Source organism: Peromyscus leucopus, chromosome 6, assembly GCF_004664715.2.
Source record: "Peromyscus leucopus breed LL Stock chromosome 6, UCI_PerLeu_2.1, whole genome shotgun sequence".
Taxonomy (NCBI): Eukaryota; Metazoa; Chordata; class Mammalia; order Rodentia; family Cricetidae; genus Peromyscus; species Peromyscus leucopus.
Window position 1 is genome coordinate 117,841,218 of NC_051068.1, and position 21,016 is coordinate 117,862,233.

At 39.7% G+C, this 21,016-nt stretch overlaps 1 protein-coding gene across 4 annotated transcripts in view; it reads right to left on the bottom strand.

Moving 5' to 3' along the window:
- Positions 1-21,016, bottom strand: part of Prkacb (protein kinase cAMP-activated catalytic subunit beta) — a 99,420-nt gene that overhangs the window by 5,222 nt on the left and 73,182 nt on the right. For all 4 annotated transcript variants that reach the window (XM_028876854.2, XM_028876855.2, XM_028876856.2 and 1 more), the window contains exons 4-9: positions 20,475-20,573; positions 19,391-19,473; positions 16,353-16,479; positions 15,052-15,147; positions 12,314-12,436; positions 2,818-2,982 (exon numbers count right to left, since the gene is read on the bottom strand). In XM_028876854.2, coding sequence (XP_028732687.2) covers positions 2,818-2,982; positions 12,314-12,436; positions 15,052-15,147; positions 16,353-16,479; positions 19,391-19,473; positions 20,475-20,573 — 693 coding nt within the window. The remainder of the gene's footprint in view (positions 1-2,817; positions 2,983-12,313; positions 12,437-15,051; positions 15,148-16,352; positions 16,480-19,390; positions 19,474-20,474; positions 20,574-21,016) is intronic.

A 21,016-nucleotide genomic window follows, 5' to 3' on the forward strand; every position in this document is an offset into this window, starting at 1 on the left:
CAACGCTAATGTAACAACAGCTAATGACTGTACAGCAATAAACAGGAACTTAGATCTCTACATGCTGGAAGGGAACAGGAATCAAGCAGACTTTTTTTTTTTTTAAAACGATGGTTCTGTGGAGTGCTAGTAAGTCACCCCAGTGGAATGTGGACTAAGCAGGAACTGTGACCTAAGCCTGAAGATGGGAACTCCAGAGACGCAGTGAGGAAGGACATGGAAACAGTGTCAACAGAAGTCATGGCTGGGGTTGGGGCAGAAGGACTCCACGTTTGTTTGCTCACCAGGTCCCTGAGTAGAGAAGGAGCCTGGATTACTTATCTAGTCTTTCTCAACACGCTGGGCTTCCCCTTGTAGTCTCTATCTTAACCCACACTTTGAAGAGCGATAAAGCTTACGTTTACATAGTTGGAGCAATGTGCTCAAGATCGCACCATAGTGAAGAGTTGATCTGACTCAGGCTCACGTCTACCTAGGTCCAGAGTTCAGGGCTCTTTCTCCACCCCAACCCCCTCTTTCCCGTCTCTCCTTCCTGTTCAATCAGCCTTCCCTTCTCATAAAGGCTCAAAGCTACAAGTTAAACAGGTAGTGTGCAAAATCTGAATGTTTTATGAAACAATGTGCTATTCAACATTGTGTACCTTCCCTTTAATAATAATGTTAGAAGGAACTTTAAAGCCCGTATTATGGCTCATACTTATACTCCCAGCACCTGGGAAGCCACACCAAGAGAACACCCCCTCCCTCCCCAGGTTTAAGGATAACCTACATAGTCCCAAACTCACTTGAGTTATAGAGTGAGACTCTATCTTAAACAACAAACAAACAAACAAACACCATACAAAATCCAGAAAGAGTAGACAGATTTTAAAATGTTAACATGCTGAGATATGAACCTGGTGAACCTGGGATCAAATTCAGAAGCTGTGTGGGAGCACTGATATCCTAGCCAGGCTAATTTGTTTATCAGTAAAATAAAAACAAAAACAAAAACAAAAACAAACAAACAAAACAGAAATCCCCAAAACCACGTATTCTCTTTTTCACAGGAAACAGCCAAACTGATGAGAATTTGTCTTATTAACCATAAAGAAGTGTCTACACTGGAGCTGGAGCGTCTATTTTCACCACCAGGGTCCTTATCTGTGAGCACACAGCACAGGGGGAGCTGAGGCTGCCCGAAGACACACTCTGAGCCTGGCTCCGAGCGCTGGCACCCTGTGAGGCAAGGCGGCCGGATCGCTCTCACCCTGCCTCAGCCTTGCTATGCTTTCTGTTAGCCGACTCTTACAATTCTTCTGTAGCTTTGTTTTTATAATCTTTTAAAATTTTAATGAATTAGAAAGACTGCTTTTAATCTGAAATAGAGCATTAAATTCTCTTCCCTCAGGAAATGTGCTCTGCGGTTGTTCATCATGAAATGTGGCAAGCTTCGGAACCATCAGAGGCTGTGGTTTTGTGGGGTTGGGAGGAGGAGCTAAATATATACACTTCATGTGAGCTATTTTTAACTCAGTATTCAAGAGGGAAAGGAGAAATTAACAGAGCAAAATCTTTTCTCAAGTTTCCCAATCTATTGCCACAGTCAAGCAACTACTATTAAGTAATATACTGTTGTTATCGGGGCAGCTCCCACTGATTTCCTGGGAAATAGAGCTAGTCTCTGCTAAGTCCACCATTGGTCAGCTAGAGGTGTCCTCTACTTCATCATGTACTGCACTACTGCTAACGGTGAGCTAAACTTGGATTTACAACTAGTGTTCACGATGCCCCCATGTAGGCTCTGGGGCAAAGTTCTCTCTGGATTCCTTCGCCGTTTATTAGCACAGCAGGCCGATTTGCCGCTGACCTTTAACTCTGAGTTTGAACTGGAGGAGTAAGGCCCACTTCCCTAATCTCACCCTACCCTCAGCACCCTGAAGAGTGCCCAGGGCCAGCACAGGGACCCAGTCACTATTTGGAGGAATGCTAAATAAATCAATGATTCCTAAAAGACAAAATACAGTACTGTCAGATAATTTGTTTTGACTTTTCCCAGAGTATGAATTTAATCTCTCTAATGAAGTTTTCAAATGGACAAGGGATAGTTGCATCTGTAGAAAGATGGGTGCTCGGTTAGGAATTTGGCTACACGTGTCAGTGGCTCTTGCCAGAGACAGGCTATGAAACAAGGAAGAAAAAGTTCCTGTACTCATGAACTATTCTAAAATGGGAGTGGGCATATGAAGTAGAAGGAGGGACATGCTTCAGAGAAAATCCCACAGTGAGGCAATCATTTCACTTCTGAGGAGTCATCGGAACATGCAGGGTGAACAAACTGCATGGGAGCTGAGAGGCAGACAGGCAAGAGGACTCAATGTGAGAAAAGCTGGATCTCCCTGGGAAAGAGGGAGATCTCAAGCTGCAGCCCTGGTCCATGTCCACAGCAAGGCCAAATACAGCTGAAAACACTCCCAGAACTTAAGCTGATGCAGTGCTCTGTCTGGCTACGGACCGATTCTGGAGTGTATTCATCTATACATCAGCCTTTTAATGTGACCTTTTTTTTTTTTAATCAGTTTTGAAATGCAAACCTCTAAATATTGCCTGAAATCCAATTCCACAGTGTTGTCAAGAGTTAGCATGGACAGGGAAAATTTATGAGGGAAACCATAAACAGGTTTTTTCTTTTACATAAGAGAACACTCTCTGAGATAGATCCTGTGGAGGATTAGTTTAGAAGGTAAAATAATTATAACTGTGCTGAAGATGAAGCTTCTCTGCTATACGACTTCAACCACAACTTTTCAAAAGCTTTAGTAAAGAGCAGAGCCACACCTTCCTCTGGTAAATAGCAATCCAGTCGGTGGTGGCGAACCACTTGTGGGTCTTGATGTCACTCACGCCATTCTTCAGGTTCCCGAAGCGCTTGGTCAGATCCACCTGCAGCAAGTTCCGTAGAAGGTCCTTGAGATCAGAACTGAAGTGGGATGGGAATCGGACCTGTACAAACACAGCAGGTGGTGAAGAACATTACGAATGGCTGGATACCTCTGTTTTGATCTCATAGAGGCTTTACTCAGGTTATAGATCATTATGTCAACAAAAGAAGGTAGACGCGACCTCTCAGACATTTTTCACGACATACCACAGTCTTAAAGGATGAATGCGATTTAGGTAAAGAGCTAAACTTCTCTGAGAGCCTTGCTTCAGTGTGAACTCCCTTTAAGAACATAGAGTGGTCTCCAGAGACTGAACATTATCAGAAGGCTCAGCCATCTTCAGGAGAGAACCCTTTCTTTATGCCTCATTATAAACCTCCCAGAGATATCAACTTAAACTTGTGATCTAAGTGGAACAAGTACCATATGAAAAATACCAGTAACTGCATTCTGAAAAGCAAGGCTGTAAACACTCACACTGCCTTTCCCGGCATGGGAATCCATTACATTTGTTAGAGAAAAACTTTAAAGTCGAATTCTGCTATTGAGAAATAACACAGATATGCCAAGAGTAACTCAGGAGGTATGAAATATTAAATATTTAATTAAATAATAAAATGCAGATTTGGGGGGCTTAGGTATGTTGCTGCGCCCACTTTACAGGCATGGGTGAGGCAACTGAGATGTATACTAACCAAATGGCTTGCTTAAGACTGCAGGGTGCAGAAGCTCCAAACAGACATCTGGATTTCAGCACAGCACACACCCTTTGCATTGTTCTCCACCACTCCCTGACTAACAGACTAAAAACGGTGCTTAGAATCATCTAGATGGCTGACAGTTTAAGCTGAAAATTCTTCTGTAACTTCCATCTTTCCTACTAAAAACAACTACTACAAAATATGAGTATCTACTCTCTACTGAAAACAGCAAGTCAGCAATAAGGGGCTTATGAAACCAACAGGACCGTCTCAAAGGGAAATGCAAAGGGAAGGAGGGCAGTCATGACAACAGACAAGAAACGCTGGTGAGGATGGCAAACAGAGAACCCCACACTGCTGCTGGGAATGTCAATTCGCCAGCCACCACAGAACCACTAAGGAGACTCTGCAACAACAAAATGGGAGTCGCTGTATAGCCCAGCTTTATCATCCTTGGGTATGTGACCAAACAGCTCAAGACAAGACTTTATCACTGAGATCCTTGTACCTCCGTATTTGCTGAGCACTAGCCACAATTGCCTAGGTATCCATCAACAGATGAATGGATAAGGAAAATGTGATCCATAAGCACCACTCAAAAATATGTTTTCTCTCTGTGAATCCCATATTTTCATATAGGCACATAAACTACATATATGTATGTATATATATGAGATGAGAAAAATAAGCCTGAAGTTAAGAAGGACACTATGAGAAGACGTATGAGGGTGTGAATGTGGTTAAAGAACATGGCACCTGTCTTCATCACTCTGTACAATAAATATTTGCCATTAAAAATGAAGGACATTTCCTCCCTGTGGTTTCAGTGGATAAGGCTTTTCCTGTGGTGAATCTATGACTTATTTCAAGTAGCTCTGACTTGGCTTAGATTGGAATTTTCATAACGTGTATAGTGGTAATGTGCCAGTGATCCCATCCATGATGCTCACAATTGCAGACAGTAATGTATTGCACATAAATCACTCCCTGAATTCAGGTAATTTGCAGTATAATGCATGAACAAATAAGCACCCAAATAAAGCAGTTCTTTATTCTGCAATTCAAACAGAGCGACAGTCCTGATTAGTCAATATGGGCAAATGAGTGTGTGTGTTTAAATTTCTTAACAGTGACTCTCAAATGGGCAGTGGCGGCAGTTTGAGAAACTGAGCCATATTTAATTGGGAACTTTTCACAGTATAGATGTACCCCCACTGCCACATCACACCCTCTTCTCTAAAGATGTTGACAGGTACCCACATCTTCTATGGTCCATGCTAGCAGTGGCACAATAACCTGGATTCAACAACAGTTTCTATGAAGAGAAGAATGCCGAATTTTTCCTTCAAAATTATATCAAGAAGCGAATTATTTTTGTCATTATTATTAGTTCAAAACACTTCAGAAAGGAAAATCCCACATTCGGAATACTGGAGCTGGTGAACTCCAGTGAGGCCACAGTGAGGCCCTGGGACTACTGGGGGAATAAGCCAGTCCTCTGACGTGCCTATTTATGAGCTTTCTGCCAGTCTGCAAGAGGGCAGATCACACTGGAGGAGTTGGAGAAAGGCAGATGTTGAAGTGAGGAAGTCTAAATTCACCAGCCCATCAGGGTGAGATGAGGTTACTGATAACCAGTGTGGTTGGCCTGGAAAAGGCATCTAGAATGTGACATATGCCTCCGTAATATTTTCCTTAATTTTCTGTGATTCTTTTCCAACCTTGAGACCATGTTAATTATGAGTTTCCTAATCCTGCATTGCTCAGGTGGGATCTGTTTCTTGAATGAACTACAGATTCGTAGAACAAGCTCACAGTAGCTGATGAGCATCAGAATTATCTGCAAAGTTAAAATACACAGAACTATTTAGTGCCTGTAGGGTGGGTGGGGCACTAAAGAAAGAAATCACATCATTTGGGCAGAGATTACAATTGATAAGCCGTCTCCAACAGGTAGACCTGGCCTGACCATGGGCACTGACCTTAATAAATGCATGAATTTGAATCCACTCTTGATGTAAATCTACTGTGTGTTAGGCACTGATGTGCTCGGGACATACAGAAAACAAAGTAGGACACAGACCTGCCTTTATGGAATTTCTATTCTGAGACAGACAGATGATAAATAATGAGAAAAACTAGAGGGACCTTCTAAAAATGTGACATTGCTCCTCACAAAACAACATTGTGAGATCTTTGATTTTTACTCTGAAGAATATGGGGAATCAATGAAAAGCTTTTACTTTAAAAAAAAAAAATTTTGTTTTTGGTTCTGGAGATTGAACCCAGGGCCTCAAGCACACTGAGCCTGAGTGTAGCCACTGTCTGCAGCTTAGGCCATCCATGCAAGGTTTTATAGGAGTGGCAGGATGGGCTTGTTCAAGGAACACTCGTGACCCGGGTGGGATGAGAAGGCTGGCAGTGGAGACGGGGAGAAGCAGAACCAGAGGCAGAGCCAAAATGCCTTCCTGTGTATTGGATGTGGCATCAGGAGTAAAAATGCTGTCACGCTACTTATTTTATACTCTCAACCCCTGACCCCAAAAGGCAGTTTCTTGAAATGTTGTCCAGACTGGACTCAAACTCCTGGGGGCCAGTGATCATCTTGCCTCAATCTCTTGAGCCTCGAGGATGACAGACACCTTGTTAAATCTCCTCAGCAGAAAGAATTCCCAACTTTCAACCTCAACTTGAATTAACCACATATTCTGTGACCTACGGAGAACCCTTCTACCTTTTCAATCTCAGTTTATCTAACTGTAATCGAGGGAAGGTATTTTATTTGATAGTATGAAAATTTACACAATATTTATGAAAATGTTAGGGCTTTTATTTTATTATGCCTAATAGTAATGTATTTACCATCTTTTCAGCCTATTAGAATACCACTTGAATGTTCTGAGGCTGAAAAAATTTTAATCAAGGAAGGCACTTGCAAGGTAGTCCATAATTTATGTTTCCAAAATATCCAAATATAGTCTTTATTGAAATTCTGATAGAATGGATGACTCTAGCCTTGTTTTATAGGAGCAGCACTGTACATACAAATGATATCCTAAATGGCTTTATCAAATTATATTATATAACATGTGAAACTCAGTCTGAGCTGATCAGAGGGATACACTACTCTGTTATCAGTACCAGTTACAGGCTCGTGCATTTCAATTTTGGAATAACTATTATTTTCTACATATTTTAATGCATACAACTATTTCTCAAAAGTAAAGTTACATTAAAAAAGTAAACCAATGCATGTTGTTATGGTATCCATTATTTAAATTCATTAACTGGTTCTATTGACCCCCTCCCTCATTTAGCAATAAAATAAGACTGTATCAAATTTGTCTTCACCAAGCTTAATTACAGAAGTTATAAAATTGATTTCTGGCTAATATTCTGCAGTTACTGTCATGGGGGAAAGATTATGTACCTAGTAACAATTTTTATGCACCGGAATAAACTTACTAGGTTTAAATGACTCAAAAAAGAGTTTGCATGCTGCATCAATTGATACTCTATTAACTTCTGGTCACAGCATAATGGAATACATTTCAAGAAACCATGTCTCTAAATGAAATATTGCAATTTCAGTAAAACATTTATCTAGCAAAAAAAAGCTGTATGTTAATTACATTTTCTAAAGATAAACCATTTTCATTGACTAGGCCATCTACAGATGTGTCGACATTCACACCAGTCCTCGGGAACACCCATCAGCCTGCATGCTGTAAGTGAAGAGAGCTGGGGCACTAACACATTTATAAAGACAGTCTCTAAGGGGACTATGACACATGCAGATGGGTGCAGAGGACTACATTCACTTTCTTCCCAGCACTGTTGGAATCCACCGTTCCCCAGGCCAGTCAGACTATCTGGAAGCAGGTGTCGATAGGATTATTCAATCACCAGGACAAAGTGTTAAAAATGGCCCTGGATTTATGGAAATAGCACAACTGCTTTTGTGTTTCATGAACACGGCACTTGGGGCCTGGGGATACAGCTCAGTTAGCCATGTGCTTGTCTAGAATGCAGGAAGCCCTAGGTCTTGTCCTAGCACCACAGCATAAAACTGGTCTTCCTGGTACAAGCACTTGGGAGGCGGAGAGAGGAGGATCAGAAGTTCAGAGTCTTGTTTGGCTACACAGCGAGCTGGAGGCTAGCTTCAAAACACGAGGCCTAGTAAAGGAAGATAACATTTGAATACTTTTAGGTCAATTTAACGATAGCCAAAGCCAGGCAGAAAATGACATTTACGTTTCCTAAAAAGCAGTCACAAGGATACCTTAAAAAATGTAGCCGTGTATTTGCATGCGTGTTTATTGTTTAGGATACAGACATATGTAGAGAGGACAGCATAGTAGGCCTGAGCCTTACAGACAGCTGCTTCCAAGTTCCGTGTCTGTCAGAGATCTGGGACCTTGAGGGGGGCCAGTTCCTGACACTGTAAGAAACTTTCCCTGAACAAGTATGGCTCACTGCGCACAGATCTACTATAGATAACATAATCTGAATGTGTGCTTTCATTCTGAGAGTCCAGTCCTTTGCTGCATGGTAAGGAGAGGGTGTCTGAGTGATAAGCTGCCAATAAAAATGCTGGATACTGAGTCTCTCATGGCTGCCACTGACATGTGACATTCTGCACACATGTGTTTAGTAAGCTGATGCTGGAGTAGTTAAATGTGTCCCTGTGGCTCTCTGGAGAGGCTCCTGAAGATCTGTGCCTGATCTCCTCTGGACTTGCCTGGACTGCCTTTTTCCTGTGCTCACCTGGCTCTGTATCCTTTGGCTGTAAAAAATCGAAGTCCAACTACCAGTGTAGACTGGGCTTTCTGAGTCCTCCCAGAGTCCCCAAACCTGGAGAAAGACTTTGGGATCCTTACCCAGAAGGGAATTGACCTTTGGGCTAATAATCAATTACCCTTCGTGTAAATGCTGATTTCTCTTTAGCAAATTAGTGAACTCTCTGATCAGTGTCTAGTGAGGTTCATGTCTTAATATTTCCTGCAGTATCCTCCTCCTGTTGCTCACTGAGAGCAGAATAATATTTACATTATATATAGTGAAGCTAAGACTTTTTTCAAATTATTTAAGGCTCTAAAATTGTTTTCTGTAACAGCTGTTACTTGATTACTCTGTCTTCACATACCATTTTTTCAACACAATATTGATTTTTACATTCCCATGGGTAACACAGTGAGCTCTAGTTGCTGTGGAAACCATACCTGATTCTTATTATAGACTCCTGGCACTCAGACATGAAATGCAAAGACTATATACAGAAACACAGTGCATGCATTGCTAGGGTGGGGCACAGTACTACAGGGCTGTAAATCCTTTCTGTCAAATGCATTTCCAAACCCCAACCTTAATAGTCATGAATAATCTGACATTTCAATGCCACCTCCTCTGTTTGTTCAAAGGCTAAATATGTGCAGAAGAGAATCTAAAAGCCGACTGATCATCTTTATGTGCATTGAAAAATACCAGTTTGGGTTAAAACATTGTAGTAGAGAAATTACTTAATAGTTTAATGTTCAAATGCAAGCATTTAAGTGAATTAATCACATAATAACTTTTGTTTTAACTTTGACACTGCACCTATTTTATAACATGGTTTCAGAACAGAATCAACATGAGATATTATTGCATTATGTAATATGCTTTTGAAAAGATCAGACAAAGCTATTCTATTTGTTTCTTTTTGTTGTTAAGATGGTCCCATGTAGCCCAGTTTGGTCCTGAACTCATGAACCTCTTGCCTCTACCTCCCAAGTGCTAAGCATATAGGGATGTGCCATCTCTCCCAGAAGGGGGGAAAAAAAACCTTGAATAAAAAAAAAAATGAAAACTATAGATACAGACTCCCCAAATATAAGACTAAAATTGGGTTTTAATAACATTGACTATTAAAACATTAAAAGCCAGTCAACTTCCAATTTGGCTTTATCCACTAACGGAGGCAGTGACAGTCTCACAGTCAGGACAGAGACCCCTTCTGTTGTATCCGAATACTGAAACAGTTTTATGGAGGAATTGGTGAATGTGACTTGTATTTCACATAAGACAGATTCTGGCACTTCTCAGCACTGTGAGAATCAGTGATGACACAGTGGCAACTTTCCATGTCATGAATTTTGCTTTCAATGGCTAAAGGGTAGAAACCTATCCAACACGGAGAGCAAATCTGACACCTTCACCTAAATACAAAAGCACCGAACAGCTGTTAGAGTTCCAAATAAATGATGAAAATCATTTCCATCATGATGTGACAGGTTAGCTTTTTAAAGTGTGATTACATTTTAAATGGTCACAGTTTTAGAACATATTCAGTTATTGGATACAAAATATGAAAATTTGAAATGAAGAGAAAAAAATTCACAAACAGCTGAAAAAATGTTGCCCTAGGGAGAATGACCGTCAAGCTGAGGTCAACTGATACCAAGATAGATGCACTCATTTTAACTAAAGCAGTTGTTCCAGGTAAACACAAATTTAGTTTATACAGCATCTTTGTCATAATTTGATTTCTCTTATGAAGAAGTATAAAAGTAGTACAGTCAAGGTTCAGGAACTTTCTAATTAGCTCTAGTTAGATTATGTGAAACACTCCTTTAACATCTACACTGTGTCCAGCCTACGTCTCTCCTCTGCATTAATAAAACACTCCCCCTTTGGCTTTAATGTGTTTCCCTTTTCTTATCAGGCCTCACATGACCCCTGGCTCTTAGTTTCTTCTGAAATTTAAGTATTCATTTCTCACATTCTTTCTTTTTAAAGAATTATATTTTTGTGCATATGTGTGTGTGTGTGCCTGCACGAGTTTATGTGTACCCTGTGTGAGCAGAAGCCTGTGGAGGCCAGAAGAGGGCATCAGATCCCCCCAGAACTTGAGTTCCCAGAGGCTATGAACTGCCGTGTGGATGCTGAGAACCAAACCCTGGACCTCAGTAAGAGCAGCCCCACATTCTTAAAAACAAAAGCACTCCCTTCTCTACTAATTTTTTTTTTTGCCATGTTTTATTTTGTGCACATCAAAAGTTCTTTTATCAAAGTCTCCTAGAGAAAACCATTACAAAGGTAAGGAAGCTGAAGTATAGCCCTACACATGTAACAAGACCAGCAAAGAGTTTCGTCACTAAGAATAAATACTGCATTCCATGCCCTGTATTGCCTTCCTCAGTGTCCACCCCTGAACATCACACTCAGTTGATTTACCTGCAAGAGGCATTTGCTTTTCACCTGTGACAAAGTTAGGATTAATGTCTATGGCTAGCCCCTTAATTTGTGAATACTAATCTAGTATCAAAACCTCCCCAGAAAATGTAATAAAATACAAGGGAAAAAAATCTCATGACCCCTGTAGATGGCACACACACTGTGAGATTTGGAGGCAGGAATCCTCAATAGTTGGATAGACAGTTACTTATAAGTGTTTTTCCCAGCAACCTCACTGTGGAGCACCTACAATTTAAATCTGAGTCCTAGCATAAAGGCTAAATTATTATGTTATTGGATATTCATGGTACCTTATGAATATTTAACACTATAAAATTTAAATTTATGGATGCTGAACTCAGCTTAACAAAAATCCAGAGTATGAATCTGGTTGAGGTAGAAATAAATGGAGAACTTCAATTCTAGCTCCTTCTAGTCTAAAGGCGGTTAAACTTGTCTCTACCTAAGGTTATAATGCACAACAACCAAAAACGTAAGTGCATCCTTCTCAAGACAATGTTACTTAAAGCCAACAGTCCATTCTATGGTCCATTCTTCAAAAAACAGAAGGACAGGGTAAAGGATGTGGTATAAGCAATTATGAGCAAGAAGGGCAAGACCCCTTCCTTACACACTGCCATTGCAATGCACAGAAAGCCTCCTCCTGTGAATGTTTAAACATTAATAGCAAGTTATATGTGGGGAGGGGTGCATGGGTGCTGCTTGGAGGACAAACTGCAGGAGCTGACCTTCTCCTTTCTCTTGTTGTCCCAGGCTTAGAGAAGACACCTTTCCCTGCCGAGCTATCTCTCTAGCTCCCAAAGTTCAAGAGCTGCGCTTTTCTTCTCTACTGAGATCAACAGCTGCAATTTCAGGAAAGCTCTCAAGCATGAGCTAAGGTGAAAGTGACTAAGCAAGACACTTGGAAGAAAAACTAGAGACTGAAAATGCAAAGGTAGAATTTATGGAATAATTTACCACAGTGTAACATGCTCAGTCCACTCATGGTCAATGATAATTGTTATTTCCTATTTGCTAAAAGTCTCAATTATAATCACATTAAGCATAAGCAATTCTGTTAAAATCAATTCTGTGAATTCTTGGAAAAGGGCACCCATTTTATTTTTACTCCTAATTTTGATGGAATTCAAATAAGAAGTCTGTTTTTGGAATAGTTACATAAAACCAGTCCCTAAAACTGCTTTCCAAGTACTAATCCACAGTAGATCATAATTCTGATTTACAGGAATATCACACTGTTTTTTTTAATCAACAAAACCAACATTCTGAAAATGGAAGCTGCTGTACATGACCTTGTTGATGTGTTTGTAGAGCAGCTCATCATCTAGAGCAGCAGTACTGAGTATTTCTAGTCCCCTGGTTTAGGGTCATACAGCATGCTATGGTTCTAGTCTGCCACCTTTAAACTACACACAAATAATGAGGAAGATCGGAAGAATTAGACCTATCACTTACCTTTCCAGAAACGATCTTCTCATAAATCTGAATTGGTTGGTCTGCAAAGAATGGGGGGTAGCCAGCAGCCATCTCATAGATCAGCACTCCCAAGGCCCACCAGTCCACCGCCTTATTGTAGCCCTGAAACAAAGCAGTAGCAGGGCTAATCACCACATAAGTTACCCAGGGGCAAACAGAGGAGACAAGTACTTTCCAAATGATCAGGAAATGTATGAACACAATTGCAGCAGTTGTTAGCAGCTGTGAAAAATGGAAAATCAGAAATGAACAAAACCTACCAGGACAGGTTTAATTAAATGAAGCAAACAATTTCCAGATACTGGAGTCTGATATTGGGAAGGACTATTCAATTTTATTCCTAAAATCACTGAGAATAACACTTTACTTTCAAGTAAAACCTCTTCTGTTCCAGTGGGAGACGTTTGCTGCAATTCAACAGCAGAAAGGGAAGTAGACCAAGTTACCTCTGGAGGCCCATCCTAGGCCGCCATGACCTATGCATTAGGTTTGTAACAGCAGAGCTAGAAAGATAAACAATTCTAAGACACACTTGGATTATGGGAACAATAAATGATGAAGCTGACTTCAGAGCAGCTTGTATTCTTGGATCTGGAAAGGTGAAAATACTTGAGATAATCATGTCTACTTCAGTATCTTTCGAAAACTGAACATTTCAGTGCCCTCTAATCAGTATTAACCTCAAGTGTATGTGAAGTTTGCTCTTTGTGTGTCTGTGTCTCCTCTCCTGAAGGTACAGGAAGGAAAACACATGCAGAGGGTTTTGTGAGAAACCAAAAGAAAAGGCGTGTTTAAAAGTACATGGTAAGCCAAATACAACTCAAAGGTTCTGATCTACTTCATCTGGTATTTTTTATATCAAGCAAAACACTTTGTAAGAGGATACCTATTGATAATGTCTGCATCAATCCATTTATATAAAGTTTGCTGTCAGTCATGGTCTGCATCAACTAAAGGTTATGCGGGGGGGGGGGTGGGGGGGGGTGGGGGGGGGTGACGCACAACGAGTCCACGTTCCAGTGTTTTGTCAAGAAGCTAGCTTTCCAAATCATTTAGCTTTCTAATCATCAGGTAAAGTACATCAGGAAAATATAATGCAATACAACAGGGAGACTTCCTTCTTTCCTCTGATTATATATTTGAAAGGAGATCTGTTATAAGCGGACGGCATCTTCCTAACAGGAATGGGATCAACTGCTCACTTTCACTTCTGTTTTACATTCTATAGAGTGTTTACAGTAAACACATCCCTCAGCTACAAGGTAACACTCTTGGGACAGAGAATTTAAAAATCATTAAGTAAAACACTATACATAGATAACAGGCAAGGATATATACTTGAAATTTAACTTATATACATATACAAAGAAATACTAAGAGGTAATTACATATTTAAAAATATAACTCATAATCAAATAAAACAATATCATTTATTGTCTTTTAAATTAGCAAATACTCTTAAGTCCTGGAAAGAATATGGCAAAACAGGTACTACCACATACTCCTGGTAAGTGTATAAAATGCTGCAATCTTTTCAGAAAGCAACTTGGAAAAGTCTATCAAGAGGCTTAAACACATTCATACCCTCTGACTCAGCAATTCCTCTTCTGAAAATACAGAAAAACTCTACTATATACAAAATCTCAGAAAACTCTGCAAACAACCAAACAACAGGTCTGTAAATTGTCAACAACAGAAGAGTGACTACTTTATGGTACATTTGCACACATGCCCATGTGTGTTAGTGTAAAAAACCCATACACAAACTATACATTCACCATGATTTCAACTAGGACACCTGCTTAGAAAAACATACAAAACACCTTTCCTTAAAGACTGCCTTGGGGGTGGTAGGATTACAGGATTTTGGTGTTTCTTCATTTTCCTATAATCTCCAAATTTTGTGCAATGAGCATTTCACAGTTTACTATGTCACCTGTACAAGTTCTCACACTTATTTTGTGGTCATATTATTTGTAAGTGCAGGAAAGGAAGAGATGTGTAAAGTTACCAGCAATGATATTTAATTTTTAAAGATGAATTAGACTGTGGGGGACTAGGAGGTAAATTTAGGAACGAGAGCAAGGAGGCTGTTTTTAATTCCTCATTTGACTTCATATAGTCTCTGCTGGCCTTTAGGCCTGGGCCACTCTCTCCTCACCCCTCCTTTCTGGGCCCAGTCTTTTCACACTTTCTCCATGCAGAGAAGAAAGGGAAAAATGGAAACATTCCATTAAGTGTGGCTACATTTTTTACTTTAAATGTAAATGTACTAGCACCACTGTCTACCACTTGGAAAGTAGGCCAGGCTTCAGCAAGGCTAGTAGGGTTTAATCGCTGAATTACTACTATTACACTAAAATTAGAAACAGCATTCCCTTCACTTAGGTGGTGAGTTGAAATGAAGAGCTGACAGCTGACCTGTCTTGGAGGAACCTGGGAAAAGCCTCCCGCACTGGCCTGCTCGGGAAGGGTCCTAACTGGGGGCTTCAAAGCCAGAGTCTGAAGGTTAGGTCATTCCTCTGCTTCTCTAGGACCCAGAGTCAAAACTAACACAAATAAGAATCTATGATAAGCTCTAGATGGATTGCTGTCTAGGAATCACGCACTGGTAGACTTAAATTCGTAACGTAAAAGACCTCCAGCTCCTGCCAAGGAATTGTTTTATCAGAAGTCCACAGAGCTCTGCCTCTGTGTATGCCAACAGCACCCAGTACCTTGCTCAGGATGATCTCTGGGGCCAGGTACTCTGGGGTGCCGCACAGTGTCCAAGTCCTGCCCTTGACTCTTTTGGCGAACCCGAAGTCTGTGACCTATAACAGGAAACAGAATCATGTTAAGTGATCACTGGACAGAGAAGAGAGAACCTATACTGAAATTCAAAGTTAAAATTTCAGAATTAAAATAAATACCACGAAAAAAAAAAGAGTCAGTGTGATTGACAGTAACTCATGAAGGCAACTATTTAGTGAATGAAGATCAGAACAGTGAAGCTAGAAACCCTTCTCAAAACAAATAAACAAATCTTGGGTGACAGATCCTAAATGTATGTAATTTAAAAAGTGAAAATGAAGGGTAAAAGCAACAGTTTTACTACAAAGTAAGCGCTGATGAAAATATCCCTCAAGTCCAACGTGTTTCCGGCCCGGCAGTGTATCATCGGGGAGGGCTCTGCAGCACTCCTCTGCCATGGAAGCCACGGACAGCTGGGGGCCTGTGCTATCGAAAGACTGGAGGAGACACAGCCACCAACTGCATTCTGCAGTTAGGTCTCATCCTGCAACAGATGTGAGTGGTAAAAGGGCCTGGACTCGGAACTCAACTGTCTGGGTTAAAATTCTAATTCTTCCATTTCCGGCTGTGTACCTGGCCATGACTGAGTCTTTTTAGCTTTAAAATCATGACAACAAGAGTATTTATAATTTAAAGGGTAGTATTAAAAGAGGCAATACAGCTTGTGTATCCCTTATCCAAAATACTTGGGACCAAAAGGGTTTGCGTTTTTCCAGGTTTTTTAATATTTCCAAATGTCCAGTGAGATGCTGGTGAGAATCCAGACACAAAACTTGACCTTTCTGAAGCACTTTAGTCCCTGCCAGAAGGGACTCCAAACACTGTCTTCAGTGCACATGCGCTTTGACTGTACTCGGAACGTGAAGTCACCGGAGGAAGGGTTCACACTGCAATCCTCTTTATTTGGATTTTCTGAGTGAGGGTTGCTCAACCTGTCTGTACATATAGGGCTTCCTGGCATTCATTACTACTCCCACGTTTAGCTATTATTGTTTCTTTTAGCAGGAATCTGATTTTAGGAGATATAAACAGGCTCCTCCATGACGTGATAATTACTTCTCCACAATGGCAGAATTATGAATACGTTAAGCATTTTAGATAGAGACAATTTTTTCCCTCAAACAACAACAAAAAATATTAAACATTGACAACTGAGGCAAAATGTGTGAGGCTGTTCCCAGTGCTTCCTTCCCAAATACGCACAAGCGATCTATTCAAATCCTACCTGGATGTAACCCTGGTGGTCAATTAAGAGGTTTTCAGGCTTGAGATCTCTGTAGATGAGGTCAAGGGAGTGGAGGTACTCAAACGTTAGCACAATCTGAGCTGCATAGAAACGAGCATGGGGTTCACTGGAAAAGAGAAAAACCATGGTTTTCTGTAAAACGGTAACGAATGCTCACTAAATGCTACCAATGCTAGTAGATTGTACGCTAAATGCGAATGGGGTGGAGGCATTTGGGGCGAGGTGTTTTTCAATCAAATGTTGGTGAAGAACTAACTCATCATTTTACAAAATATCTATGCCTTCAAATAACATTGCTGCACATTTACAGGACACACTTCCTTTATATAATAGTAAATACAGGATACATTCAGATCTTACTTCACACTGAGGAAAATATAACCTTAAAATGGTCATCTCATTGCAAATCATCACTGCCCACACTGAGTTGGTAATGCCAGTATAATTATAGCTGGCCTGAGAGGGATGGAAAAGCAAATGTGCCCATTCCACAGTCTGTAAGAGCCACCACTATAGTTACCAGCTCATAGGCTTCATTTTCTTTCTCAGACATTTCAAGGACCTAATGGTGGTGGTGGCGCAGGCCTTTAATCCCAGCACTCAGGAGGCAGAGCCAGGTGGATGTCTGTGAGTTTGAGGCCAGCCTAGTCTACAGAGTGAGATCCAGGACAGGGACCAAAACTACATAGAGAAACTCTGCCTCAAAAAAACAAAACAAAAAACAAACAAAAAAGAATTTCATTATATAGAATCTCTTAATTGTATTTATCAAAGATGAAAATTGTTTCATCTATTCTGAAGTAGTTCCTGCTATAAAAATGGCTGACATACACTCACCAGAGAAAAGGCATGATATAAAAGTACAGATTAAGAGGAGCACACACAATCACATCTAGAAATCCATAGGCCATCTTGTCAAGTGTATTTCCAAATCTTGTACTAGGTATGTTTATAGTCACATACATACGATCTATATGTTTGTAAAAACCAGGTGAGGTTCTTATACACAGGCCATATATCTATAAACTGCTCTAACTTTGACAAATTTGTGTAATTTTCATGCTATAATCTTAGTATTATTTGAAAATGGTGTACCAATTTCTAATCTGGATTTCTAGTTACTTTTTTAGTACATTCATTGAATGTTTGCTAATTTGCTTGACTTTAATGACTTTCAAATTTGGGTCTCTGATGAACAACCTCAACTATTAATATTATTTCCCTCAATGGATGGCCAGAACCAAAACTATCTAGAAAGAATTTGACACATGCTGCTCTTTATGGCCATCATCACATTCCCCAGGTCCATGCCTCATTCACTTCAGAAGCTCAGTAAGTACTGTTGACTTCAGGAAGATGATAAACCACTCTTAGCAGCATATTTTATAATCCCCTTCAGTTTCAGCCAGGTCCAAACACTGTATTAAAGAATGAGGGAGGCTCTGGAGCAGATATAGGAGATTCCTCCTGGTCTGAGGGCATGTAACCTCAGAAGCTATGAGAATTTCATCTGGAAGGCCCTTTATATTTTTCTCCTCATGTGTAAATATGAGATCTGCTTAGTATCCCATTTAATTGTTTACCCAAGCTGACGTTTGGTAGAAGAAATAGAGTATATTGATCTGTAATCTAAAATTAAAGCAGCTTTAGTGTAGACATCAGTGAAGTTAAGACTCAAGTGATCGACTAGACTGATGAAAAGCCACACTGAGCAATTACTTAAATCCTCTGGCATTCCCTGGGTCTTAGAGTTCACATACAGCAACTGTGAGAGTTCAGGAAAGATAACATCCCACTGAATTATTTCGATCAACTTGCTTTCTTTACAGCATTATGTGGGGGTGTTAAAGGAACAGATGTGGGTAGCTGCAGTCAAAGATATAAGTGGTTGCAGAAAAGGAGGCAATGTGTTTGAGGATAGGTTTGGGTAAGACATTTTAGTGTAAGCATGGGATATGTACAGGGGAACATGAGGACTCTGGGCCTACTTAGACGGGGGATAGGAAAGAGATGAAACAGGAAGTAAAATGAAATTATCAAAAACAAATAGAAGCCACTTTTCATTACACAGTCTCTATACATATTAGGTTCACCTTACACTAAAGATCAATAAATGAAATCTTGGCTTAGGCCTCAGGCAACTCAAAGATTGGCTGTCTATCTGTTATTCTCTTGTGATAACCCAACTCTATGATAATCTTATTATGAGTCATCAGTCCAAGGGGAACTCACACCTAAGTTTTCACTGAATTCTGAATACTGAGTGAAACTGGTTATGGTCTTAATTTTAGATTCATTTTATGAAGGATTACTAATGTATACTAGTAGCTATGAGCCTTGTACAATCCCAGAAAAGCTGTGTTAGTAATAACCTAGTACATGGCAAACCCCTTAAATTGTGTATATATTTAAGAAACTCAACATAAAAAAGCTTTAATTATATTATAAAAGACTTTATAATATATCAGGATGCAACATTTATTTGTTTGTTTGTTTGTTTAGGTTTTTTGAGACAGGGTTTCTCTGTGTAGCCCTGGCTGTCCTGAAACTCACTCTGTAGACTAGGCTGGCCTCGAACTCATAGAAATTCATCTGCCTCTGCCTCCTGAGTGCCTTATCACTATTATTTTTACATCTCCTTCCTCATATTCACTTTTATTCAAATTTCTCCAGTAAATGATACTGTCATTAAATAATTAAATCATATGGCATATATTGTTATTATGTCTCAAATACTATTATTTGTTCAATACATGCTGGTATTTTAAAATTTAATATTTGTATTTTTTTGGAAATTCTTCAAACCATCTCATAATAGTTACCAGTGGTAGAATATTTAAATTGGTTTCATAGTGTTCTCATTTGGTTTTAAAGCTCATATGTGGTATGGCCTCCTATTGTTTCTACCTAAAACTTTCTATGGATAAAACAGGGGTTAATGAGATCAAGTGTATTCTGATTTAAAGTAAACACAAGCAAGTGAAGACTCAAGGAAAGAAGACAGGAGCAGCAGTTACCTGAACCTTCCAATTCTTCTTAGATGAGAAAACATTTCACCCCCAGGGACATATTCCATAACCATGTATAAATTAGAATTATCCTATGAACAAATAACAAATTAGCAACAATTGTAAAATCTGGGTAAAAAACATTTTGAGATGACACCATGTTAAATTAGAAAGGGCAAAGTCAAGTCCATTGACAGACCAAAAAAACTGAGGGGAAAGGTACTAAATAAAATGTGCTCTGGGTTTTCCACACCCATCTCTACTCCCTTAGTATTCCAGTCACAAGAAAGCCCAAGACTTTGGCTGTTCCTGCTCTTGCAGAGAACATTTACCTTTTGAACAATGGACTACTGTAGCAATGAGAGACTAGCAAAGTACATGCAAAGGAATAACAAAGTTAAAAAACAATTTGGAAAAGCTAATAAGAATATTGACATCTTACATTTGCAAGATGGATGGTTTTAATATTTTAAGCATATAGGGCTTTATTAGATTTATAGAACAAAAGACTAAGCAAAACCAAAATGCTGCCTATGATTCAGCAGTGCAGAGATGTCAAGCTATCCATCATTCCAAAGAACCAAGGAGGCTTGGATTTTAAGGATCAACCTTTCCACTTTATCTGACTCATGAGCACTACACGGAGGCTGCCCTCCCTGTTGCAAAATAACAATAGCAAAAAACCAAACCCACCGAAGTCCAGAATACAAATTACTAGGTGAAGAAAAACATTCAGGTCATAACAGGAAGGGTCTCAGCGATGTAGAAAGTGTGTTCAGTATCTTCATTTGAGTGGAGTATAAGACTGACTAGTAAGATGTCTGTTTCTGCATCACTGTAATATCTGCTTTGGTTGCCTTCCCATGAAAAATCACACAGGTCGTCATCAACAGCTGCTCCAGGGAGAAGCAGAACTCCCCCAGTGTCCACAATGAGCACAATGGGACTAATAACAAAACACCTAATGGCATTTCTTTTCTGTTCATTTTCACTGTCTAGTTTTATCATTTAACTAGAATTCTATTACAGTTTCTTATGTCAAAAGGTACATATTTGATTGAAAATATCTTCCTTAGACAGCAGTGCAACTAACCTTAAAAGAATACTCCAGACGGACAAGAAACGGAAACTCCACCGCCTGCAGTATTCGTTTCTCATTCAAAGTATGCTCTATCTGCTTCAGCTTAACCACCTGCGAGTGAAAAACAGATACACTTTAGTGTATTCAAACAATTTTAAAAGCTATTATCATTTTAAAGAAAAAGTCTACTTATAATGGATAAGCAGAATTACTAGACTTCAATAAACAAATTAATCAATCAGGCTAATAAGAGTCAAACATTTACAGCCTAACAGAGAATTCTAGCCTTGGTCTTCAGAAGGTCAGTGTTCCAGTTGCAGTGATGCATGTCCGTTATCCCAATATCAAGACTACCATTAAGTTCAAGGCTAGCCTAGGCTATACAGTGAGATACTACTGCCCCTCCCCAAAAAGTCAGCTATAAATCAAGTTAAGAAACAAAATTTAAATGGGAATGGAAATAGACCTATAAGACTGCTTTAAATGTTACTATGTGAAGATGTTTGCTGCTAATGACATGATCAAATCACTTATCACCTCAGTCAGTAGCAGGA